Genomic DNA, 11,410 nt, shown 5'->3' on the forward strand with positions numbered 1-11,410 from the left:
ATCAAGATTGGATTTTTTTCTGAAAGTTCTGCTTTAGGAATTATTTTGGCAATTTCTAAGGCCTGTGTCATACAGAAGGCCTGACTAGTTGATGACAATCATCCCTTTTGGCCTTGGAATCTATGAATTCCATGAACCTGCTTCAGTCATTGCATATTGCTCCTTTGTATGCCCACCTTCTAACTTTCACCCTCTGTTGTAGAGTCTGAGGCAGCTCTTGGAAGTCTCTGGTGAATATAAGATCCTTCTACCTGAAGGGAAATTTCAAGCCATCTGCAGTGCTCTGCACGACCGGGTGAGGGGAACTTGTTCTTGTATCACTTGAGCTTAAGCACAGCAGATCTGAAGCATATTAAGAATAAACATCTTTTGAATGCTAGTGAAGAGCCCGGAGACCTTCTCATGCCTTATTGGTTTCTGCTGGCTTAAGAATAAGCAGATAGTGGTCTCATTTTATTAGCTAAAATCCAGCTCAGTTTGTAAAGCAATTTTAGCATAAGCCAGTTATTAGAGGGAGTTAGAGTTAGATAGTAAAAACTGATCCCATCCAAATGGGGAGGACCTATCCTGTGACAGGGTGACTTAATTGCAGTCTATAATATCTATGTGGGGAAACATATGTAATAATCTAGCAGAGAAAGGCATAACGTGAGCCAATAACTAGAAAATGAAGCTGGACAAATTCAGACTGCAAATAAGGCCTACATTTTTATGGTGGAATAATTAACCATTTGAACCAGTTACCAAGGGTCAAGTCTTGATTCAATTAGCTCTGCTGCTAAAAACACTTTGAAAGCATGAACTTCTGTTATCCAGTGTCTCGGTCATTGTTTCTGATTCTTGTTGTGCAGTCAGTACCATTTCTTTTGGCTTCAGAGCTCTATTTGGAAAGGTAGGAAGTGAGTGCTTAGAAATTAATTGAGCCTCTTCTTTTCAGTTGCTTGTTCTGATTAGTTTTCCTTTGATCACTTCTCTTCTTCCCACAGATCTGTTCTCCAACTCAGCAGCTCATCATGGAAAATCAAATGGAGCTGTGCTATTGTATCCTACTGCTAGGTAGGGGAAGAGACTCCAAATTACACAGTAGTGTCCTTGTAACTTCCTTCTTTTGTAGGTGTGGTAAGAATGAGCTTTCAGTTGTTAGTGAGGATGTGATTTCTTCCTTTGCAGCCCGTTCTTCTCCTGATGACCTCATAGCATTTCTGCACTCGCAGCTGAAGATTGAGAATGAGACTGTTCGTGTGGCAACCCTGAATCTGCTCACAGCTATTATTGGTGCTGACTGTAAGTAACACAGGAGTAACTGTGACTGCTGCGATCATCGCCATCGTGCTGGGGGTTGAGTTGGGGACATCCAGAGCTAAAAGCATGAGCTGCTATAGGTTGATCTAAAGAACCAAGGCTTTGCAGGCATGGTAGGGCTATAACATACTCATCATCTCTGCAAATGGGGCACAGAGGATCTGTAACACAGGGGCGGATATAGGGCAGGGCGAGCGGGGTGGCCGCCCCGGGTCCCGCGCTTCAAAAAGCCCCGCGCACGCGCCGTGGTGCCACCGCGCATGAGCATGGCGTCACTGTGCATGCGCCGTGGCAAAGGGGGGCCCCGCGGAATTATGCTGCCCGGGGCCCCGCAAAACGGTCATCTGCCCCTGCTGCAACACATAGAGTCATATAGTCATAGATTATTAGAACTGGAAGGGACCTTGAGAGGTCATCAAGTCCAGTCCCCTGCCCTCATGGCAGGACCAAGCACTGTCTAGATCATCCCTGATAGGTGTCTATCCAATCTGCTCTTAAATATCTCCAGTGGTGGAGATTCCACAACTTCCCTGGGCAATTTTTCACAGTGTTTAACCAACCTAACAGTTGGGACGTTTTTCCTAATGTCCAACCTAAACCTCCCTTGCTGCAATTTAAGCCCATTGTTTCTTGTCCTATCATCAGAGGCCAAAGAGAACAATTTTTCTCCCTTCTCCTTGCGACACCCTTTTAGATGCATGCTCACCAGAGGGTTGGAAATTCACTAAAGGGACCCAGTGCTGCTCTAAGTTACTCCCATGTGGTCACACAGAAATCAACAGGGTTAATTAAGTGCTGAATGTAGCCTAAAATATTTTCAAGGTACAAATACAAATGTAATCTTGTGGCGGATGCATGTTAATAATAATGAGATAAAAACAAAATAGTACTCCTGACTGAATAAGTATTAGACACTCTAGAATAGATTCCGAATTCTGCTATACTGGTGGTAAACACAGACTAACTTCACTGACCTCCATTTGTCTAACTCTCTCACAATATTTCCATCAGGATAGTATGATGGTGCTATTTACAGAAGTGGAAATACTTCAGACTTAGACTGGTGTAACTGAGATCAGAGTCTGGTCCTATATTTTCCCCGCTGATTCTGTATATGAGTGAAGCTTGGTAGTACTCTTAAATAGGGCACAGGACACATTCTAATGTGGAGCATGAGTGTTTGGAACAAAGATATACTATATTGCACACTTCTCCTTATCTTTCAGTGCCTGAGACAAGAGTTAGAAAGTTTCTGATTGTGAAGGCAGTGAAATCTGCTCTCAGTGATCAGAGTGCTAAGGTAAGATTGTGTGTGGAATAGTGGTATTGCTGTTAATATCTGGGAAGTATTTCACTCAGTGGAGAGTCTGGCAACGAGACACATTTTTAGGCTGAGATTATTAATAGGGTTTCAATTAATCACAGTTAACTAAAAATTAATGCGATTAAAAATTGAAATTTATTACATATTTTTGTGGTTTTTTACATTTTCAAATATATTGATTTCAATTACAACACAATGACAAGTGTGTACTATGCACTTTATATTATTTTTATAACAAACATTTGCATTGTAAAAATGACAAAAGAAATAATATTTTTCAATTCATCTCATAGAAGTGATGTAGAGCAATCTCTTTAGCGTGAAAATGCAACTTACAAATGTAGATATTTTTTGTTAACTGTAATGAAAGAATGTAAAACTTTAGAGTCTACAAGTCCATTCAGACCTACTTCTTGTTCAGCCAGACACTAAGACAAACAAGTTTGTTTCCATTTATAGGAGAAAATGCTGCCTTTTTCCTAATTACAGTGTCACCTGAAAGTGAAAACTGGCATTTGCATGGTACTTCTGTAGCCAGTGTTGCAAGGAATTTACATAACAGATGTGTTAATCATTTGTACTTCAGCCACTATTCCAAAGAGATAAAAGAAAAAGCAAAAGGACTCTCATATCCTGTCTCATATTGCATGCAGAAGAGATAATAATAACTCGTGCATAATCTCTACCCTTGCAGGTGAGGATGGCAGCTCTCCATTTTGTCCTGAAGCTGCTCAGTTCAGGAAGTGTGGACAATTGTGCAGCAGGGGATATGGTCGCCTATGTATTCGGAGAGTTCGATGTGTCCACCAGAAATCTGGTAAGGAGAGTTCTTAACACTTAGGACTCAGTTCTGCCATTCTGGCATGCTGATTGTTCCCCTTGACTTCAGTGGGAGCTTTGGATGCTCAAGGATGCAGCTGGACTGAAGGATTAGAGCTAGAATCTGATCAGTGATATTCGTGTAAAACCAGGGTAATGCCCCTGACTTCAGTGGCATTATTTTGGATTTACACAAGTGTAACAGACCAGAATCTGATTCTGGATATTTATATCTGACAGTGCGACCTACATTACTTAGACCTCGGGCAAGTCAGTGAAAATTCTGACAACACAATCTTTCAGTGAAATGCTCTTGTATAAGGAAGCACATCTTTTTTATAAATAGACTCTCCAAAGAACACAATGGTGCCCAATCCTGTGGCTGCTGAAGCATACATAAACTATTAGCAAAACACTGAAGTTATGCAGCCTACATCAAGATGTCTAGAACCTGGAAAAGTTTGCTGCACACTTCATTCTCTGTTCTATGTGTACTAGTTCAAAATCTTTTCAATGGGTATTTCCAGCTATGGGCAGAGTCATGGACTCCAGACACAGAGTTCCATGATGGGATCCATGATATACATTAACTTTACAGTAAGTTGTTGAGGATCTTAGCTCTGCCTGGCCCTTTAGCTACCAAGTGGGAGCTTATGGCAGTACTCACCAACTGCCTCTTTTTCATCCTACCCATCTCAAAGAAAGTAGGAGGCAACTCTTTCTCATCAGGCCACATTTGCTCTTATTTAAACTGAAATCAGTAGAGCTGATCAATATTTAGTTTGGTGTAAGGAAGAACAGAATTTAGCCTATAGATAGACTCACATTCACTATGCACAGAATGATCAAGCTGCTTGGGGCATCAGAACAAACAGAATGGCTCCCTCTAGGTTCTGCATATTTATTTCCACTGGGCAGAGTCTGAGTGGCTCTCCTCAGAGATAAAAAGAAGAAATGTTCTTTTTTGAAAATTTTTTTGAAAAGAGTTCAGGGAACTCTTTTATAGAATCATAGAACGATAGGGCTTGAAGAGAATTCAGGAAGTCATCGAGTCCAACCCCCTGCTAAAAGCAGAACCAATTCCAACTAAATCATCTCAGCCAGGGCTTTGTCAAGCTGGGACTGAAAAACCTCTAGGGATGGAGATCTCACCACCTCCCTCAGTAACCCATTCCAGTGCTTCACCACCCTCCTCGTGAAATCGTTTTTCCTAAGATCCACCCCCCCACACACAACTTGAGACCACTGCTTCTTGTTCTGTCATCTGTCACTACTGAGAACAGCCTCTCTCCATCTTCTTTGTGTCCCCTTGTGCTGGGGTTTTCCTAAGCCTGGGTTCTGACCCACCAGTTAGGTGTTTCTGTTATTCTCTTCCCTTAAGAATCTCCATCATTCGAGGTTTTTAATGCCAGGCTTGGCAAAGCCATGGCTGGAATAATTTAGTTGGGGCTGGCCCTGCTTTGAGCAGGGGGTTGGACTATATGACCTCCTGAGGTCCCTTCCATCCTTAATCCATGATTTTATGATTTGTGCACTCCTAATGCAATGGAAAAGCTCTCCTAGGTCAATATTCAGAAAGGCTTTGTAAGAAATAGACACCGATTCTACAGCCAGTGTTTTCCCACTAGCTAGTAAATTCTATGTATCTATCTCATAGCAGGGGACATTTTATGCCAGTGGTGGACTGAGATCTAGTTTTTCCAGTATAGTTAACACTACATGGACAGGAAAGAAAATCATCAGCGCAGTAACCAAATTCAAGAGGACCAGTGAGAACTGATCACCTCTCGTAAAAGGAATGAATTAGTATTGAGTTAAGCTCTGTGTATGGAAACTCATTCACCAAAGACTTCCTGCTCTTCAGACATAAACAGAATAGTTTGAAGAGCTGAGGGGAGGGGAGTTAGGTGCAACGTTGGTATGAAAATAAAGTTATAAAAGGAGCTGGGCTGGGGAGACTTCTCTGCTCTAAATAAAAAGAAATGCTCCTCTCTGTCATTTGCCACTGAGCATGGGAGAAGCTGTCCAGGAAAGAGAACACAGCACCGGACCCCAAACTGCATGCAATGTGCTAGACAGCTGCCATCAGACAGTCTACAGAAGCCCTCACATACACAGAGCCAGACTCATCTCTCATGTAACTCCTTTGGCTTTGATGGAGTTACGTACACCAGAGGTGAATCTGGTCCCTGGGACTTGTATAGACAAGGGTCTCTTTTTGGAGACATATAAATCTTTTGCTATATGGAAGTTAAATGCTTTGGAGAGGGATTTTAGTGACAATCAAACCTATTTAAAAGAAACGTTTGGGAGGGATTTTCTGGTACTAACTTTGTCCATTCTCCTGCTTTGCCAACAGCTACTACAGACCTGGCTCAGTTCAGGGCAGGAGTGGGAGAGAGAAAGGACCTTGCAGGCCAGTGTCTGGCTGCTAACTGCCTATCAGGAGGTAGTTAATAGCACAGTGAGTATAGTTCTACTCTTCCTTGAGCTGACTTCCCAACTTCTATCAAATCTGACATTCAACGTGAATGCATGAGAAATTCTACTAGGCCTGCAGCTGGGGCCTCAAAGTGAGTAAGATCCCTCTGCTTCCATAAGAGAAAGGTTTCCATAATAGTGCTGTGACAGCACTCAGGCCAGACTGTAAGAAACAGGGCAGGCAGTTCCCCAGACTAGTGATTTTATAATTAGATTCACCAAACCAGTAAGAAAAGAGCTTCTACTCTGGTTAACAAAATACCAAACAATAGTACCCTTTAGGCATTCCAGACCTTGGTTCCCATCTAGACAACTAAGTCTAATATAATCACCAATCACAAAGGACTAGACACTTATCCTTAGGTTAATATGAATCACAGGTCTTCCCTAAATATCAGCCAATCCTTAATAACGGAATATCAGATTTGTTGTTAAAAGGAAAAAGAAGAGAGTTACAAATGGTTAAGTGATAGATAGTTGTTAAAATGACTTTCACTTTTCATAGTTCAGGATCACAACCATGGTGGAATAAACGGCTGGCTTGTAAAAGTCTCTCTGGAATCATGCTAACCGGTCAACATCCAAAGCCAGTTTAGATGCAAAGGCTGTTAGTTTTTCCATGCATTTCCCAGACTATTCCAAATAATTATTTGGAAGATCTATGTCCTATGGCTTACACGTCCCCTGTTCAAAGTTTAAGCAGACTGGAGAGAGAAGATCAGTCCCATAACTTGTCTTTTATAGCTATTCTAGCCGGTTGGCAAGCCTCCTCACAGAAATTGTCGAAGCAGGATCTCTCCCTGAGAAAGAATAGGTCATGCAGATCTCCTGTCGTACTTTGTTTTGAAGTTAATTTTCTATTTCCTACGCATACACTGGTAAATGGGTGATAGTCATTCACATAAAGTAATTAGCCGATCGTAGTCTTCCATTACAACACAGATAGTTAAGCTGAAGGCAATGTACAAACTATTTTCTTGTACTATCTTCTATCTTTGATCTTAAGGTTAACTGAAGACAGTTGCATATAATTAAGGCAATTAAGACATGAAAAGGAATTGGAATCTACAAGCTAATTTGGTTATGTTAAACTTCTAGCAAGATATAAATACAGACAATAATACATAACATCTACCTTTCATATCTATTACCAAAATGCATAATGTTGGTGATCGCTAGTCTAGGACTTTTCTTTGGGTACGTCTAGACTACAGGGTTTTGTCGACAGAAGTTTTGTCGACAGTATCTGTCGACAAAACTTCTGTCGACAAAGAGCGTCTAGACACATTCAGTTCTGTCGACTAAACAAGCTGCTTTGTCGACAAAACCCTGTAGTCTAGACACAACCCTACATGCAATAACACCTTCTGTCGACAGAACTCTGTCGACAGAAGGCGTTATGCCTCGTAAAATGAGGTTTACCAGCATCGACAAAACTGCTGAGTTCTGTCGACGTTATGTTGACAGAACTCAGCGGTAGTGTAGACGCAGGTATAGTTTTGTTGACAAAAGTCCACTTTTGTCGACAAAACTCAGTAGTCTAGACACACCCTTTGAAATAACATATAAGTGACTTGTCTTGATACAATTGCAGTGCCGCTTGTTAAGTTATTGTGGTCACACATAGGTTGGCTGTGTCAGTGTCATAGATGCATTCCTATACTCTCAGGCTGTTAAAGTTGAAGCAAAATGCAGGACAATGTAGCACTTTAAAGACTAACAAGATGGTTTATTAGATGATGAGCTTTCGTGGGCCAGACCCACTTCCTGATCTGAGGACGTGGGTCTGGCCCACGAAAGCTCATCATCTACTAAACCATCTTAAAAAATAAATCAATAAATAAATAAATAAATCTTGTTAGTCTTTAAAGTGCTACATTGTCCTGCATTTGCTTCAGCTACTCCAGACTAACACAGCTACATTTCTATCGCTGTTAAAGTTGAATTTCTATTTCTATTTAATCGGATAAGAACATAAAACATGAATGGCCATTCTGGATCCCCCAGACAAATGGTTCATGTAGCCTGTCTTCTGACAGTGGTGGGTGTTATATGCATCAGAGGGAACAAACAGAACAAGGCAATTGTTGAGTGATCTCTCCCCTGTTGTCCAGTCCCAGCCCCAGGCAGTCAGAGATATAGGGACACCCATATCATGCATCTCTGATCATCTTATATGGCTCTATCAAACCCCCCTGTAAGCATCTCTTTTCTAAGATGAATGGTCCCAGTCCTTTTAACTTCTCCTTGTATGACTTGTCCCATATCCCATATCATTTTTGTTGCTTTTCTCTGAACTTTTTCCAATTATAACCTAACTTTATTTAAGTTGGAGGACTACAATTGCTTGCAATATTCAAGGTGTGGGTGTACCATGGATTTGAAACAGTGGCATGATGATATTTATCATATTATTATTCATCCCTTTTCCTAGTGGTTCCTAACATACCATTAGCATTTTTAACTGCAGCTGCATGTTGAACAGATGTTTTTAGAGGACTATCCACATTGACTCTGAGATTTTTCTTGAGTGCTACAGCTAATTTAGACCCCATCAATTTGCATGTACAACAAGGATTATGTTTTCCAATGTGCCGTACCCAGGTACAGTAATGGAGTTCACAATAAGGAAGGCAAATAATGTCCAGTATAGCCGGAGAACTTTCATTCTTCATTCTTTTAAAATTAGCCTCAGGAAACTTTTGATCAGTTTGGATCGCTGATTGGGCTGTTAGCACCATATACCTGTGCTTCACTTACGACATCGCGTCAGTGGGTGGTTGACTGTATCAACTGTCTTCTCAATATACAAGGTGAGGAGACCATGAGCAGGTGTAAGTAACTCTTCACTTTCTTTCATTGTTGTAATGACCATTTTTTCCATCTGTAATTCTTTCTGTCTTGTTAGCGACACTTATATAACAGAACGATTGGGGCCTTGTAAGTACATTGCTGGAAGAGAACTGCACAAATAATAAATAATCTGCAAATATTAGAGGGTGGACAAAATATAGCACACAGGCCAGATCTGCCCTTCTCCCCAGAATTTCTGTCTGGAGCGCTCAGCTGATTAGCAAGCATGCCAGCAGCATGTGTTCAGCTGCCCCTCTCCGACCTTGCTCCATCCTATCTGCTGCTAGTGGTGTGTGGAGGGGAGGTGAGCAGGGAGACATGCAGAAATCAGGGTGACCCTTTTGCCCCTGTCATCATCTCTGCAGAGCAGAGTTTGGGGAGAGGGACACATACAATAGTGCTGCTCCAGTCTGAAGTATGGTGAGTAACGGAGTGCCTATCTAAAGAGGCACTGTTTCTAAGATTTCTCTGGCAGCCAGCATGTCCCTCTCTCTCTCTCTCTCTCTCTCTCTCTCTCTCTCTCTCTCTCTCTCACACACACACACACACACACACATTGTCTCACACACACTCTCTCCCCCGCCATATGCCCATATGCCCCCGCTCTGCAGAGTGGGGTGGGGAGAGGGAGATGACAGAGCAGGACAGCTTTCCCTTAAAGAGACAGTTCATGATTTAGAAGTGAGCGAAGAGCCTGGGTTTCCTACCTAAGCTTTTGGTCAGCCCCATCTCTTTTACAATGAGAGTTCAGTGGAGGGATTCTCCTCCAAATCAGAACCTCAGATCAATCTACATGAGTTGTGCTTGACTATGAGATTAGATTTAAATACTGAGAGCAGAGTGGCTACTGAAACCAGATATACAGAGAAAGATGCTCCACACAGAATACAGTGCCTGTTTAATCCTGTATGAATCACAATGAATCACATGCCATTACCGTTAACTTTCAGACATAGGGGCTACGTCTAGACTACATCCCTTTTTCGGAGGGATAAGGGATCTTTCGGAAAAGGCTTAATTTTCTGCAAGATCAGCATCTAGACTGGCGCTTTTCTCCGGCAAAGCTCCGTGCCGAAAAAAGCTGCAGCCATTTTTATGCTAATGAAGCAGGGGAGATTTAAATCCCCGCTTCATTAGCAATTGCGAGACGTCTAATTTACATCCCTTTTCCGAAAAAGGGATGTAGTCTAGACATAGCCTGACGGTAAAATTCTGACTCCGTTAAAGTCAACAAGAATTTCGTCATTGGCTTTAGTGGGGCCAAAATTTCACACACAGCTGGTAATAACATACCCCATAGATCCTCCTGTATGATTATCTATGGATCAGAGGTTCAGTTTTATTAAATGTTGCCATACTTTTTCTCCTTTTCTCTATTCTAGGTCAGTGCACTAACCTGGGGTCAGCAGAGGAGGAGCTGAGTTGTCTCCGTGAGGCACTAACAACTCCAGACCCTGAGGCTCTGTTTCAAGCATCTTCCAAAATGGCTAAGGTAACAAACACTAGGTGACTGTCCTAGTGGCTGTGCACCATTCATTTTCCCTTGTCCAGAGGACTGGAAAAGGGCAAATCTAGTGCCCATCTATAAAAAGGGAAATAAGAACAACCCAGGAAACTACAGACCAGTTAGTTTAACTTCTGTGCCTGGGAAGATAATGGAGCAAGTAATTAAGGAAATCGTCTGTAAACACTTGGAAAGTGGCAAGGTGATAGGGAACAGCCAGCCTGGATTTGTAAAGAACAAATCATGTCAAACCAATCTGATAGTTTTCTTTGATAGGCTAACGAGTCTTGTGGATAAGGGAGAAGGGGTGGATGTGGTATACCTAGACTTTAGTAAGGCATTTGATACAGTCTCGCATTATATTCTTATCAATAAACCAGGTAAATACAACTTAGATGGGGCTACTATAAGGTGGGTGCATAACTGGCTGGATAACCATACTCAGAGAGTAGTTATTAATGGTTCACAATCCTGCTGGAAAGGCATAACAAGTGGGGTTCCACAGGGGTCTGTTTTGGAACCGGCTTTGTTCAATATCTTCATCAACGATTTAGATATTGATATAGAAAGTACGCTTATTAAGTTTGCAGATGATACCAAGCTGGGAGGGGTTGCGACTAATCTGCAGGATAGGGTCACTAATTCAAAATGACTTGGACAAATTGGAGAAATGGTCTGAGGTAAATAGGATGAAGTTTAAGACAAATGCCAAGTTCTCCACTTAGGAAGGAACAATCAGTTTCATACATACAGAATGGGAAGCGACTGTCTGGGAAGGAGTACGGCAGAAAGGGATTTAGGGGTTATAGTGGACCACAAGTTGAATATGAGTCAGCAGTGTGATGCCGTTGCAAAGAAAGCAAACATAATTCTGAGATGCATTAACGGGTGTTGTGAGCAAGACACGAGAAGTCATTCTTCCGCTCTACTCTGCGCTGGTTAGGCCTCAATTGGAGTATTGTGTTCAGTTCTGAGCACCGCATTTCAAGAAAGATGTGGAGAAATTGGAGAGGGTCCAGAGAAGAGCAACGAGAATGATGAAAGGTCTAGAGAACATGACCTATGAGGGAAGGCTGAAGGAATTAGGTTTGTTTAGTTTAGAAAAGAGAAGATCGAGGGGGAACATG

The 11,410-nt window shown here is 41.9% G+C and overlaps 1 protein-coding gene across 1 annotated transcript in view; it reads left to right on the top strand.

Moving 5' to 3' along the window:
• Positions 1-3,467, top strand: part of LOC149523326 (maestro heat-like repeat-containing protein family member 2A) — a 37,924-nt gene extending 34,457 nt beyond the window's left edge. Inside the window, exons 2-4 of the mRNA XM_089770422.1 lie at positions 1,115-1,284; positions 2,529-2,602; positions 3,321-3,467. Of these exons, the coding sequence (XP_089626548.1) occupies positions 1,115-1,284; positions 2,529-2,602; positions 3,321-3,467 (391 nt within the window). The remainder of the gene's footprint in view (positions 1-1,114; positions 1,285-2,528; positions 2,603-3,320) is intronic.
• The last annotated feature ends 7,943 nt before the right edge of the window (positions 3,468-11,410 follow it).

Source organism: Pelodiscus sinensis, chromosome 18 (assembly GCF_052426305.1).
Source record: "Pelodiscus sinensis isolate ZL-2025 chromosome 18, ASM5242630v1, whole genome shotgun sequence".
Taxonomy (NCBI): domain Eukaryota; kingdom Metazoa; phylum Chordata; order Testudines; family Trionychidae; genus Pelodiscus; species Pelodiscus sinensis.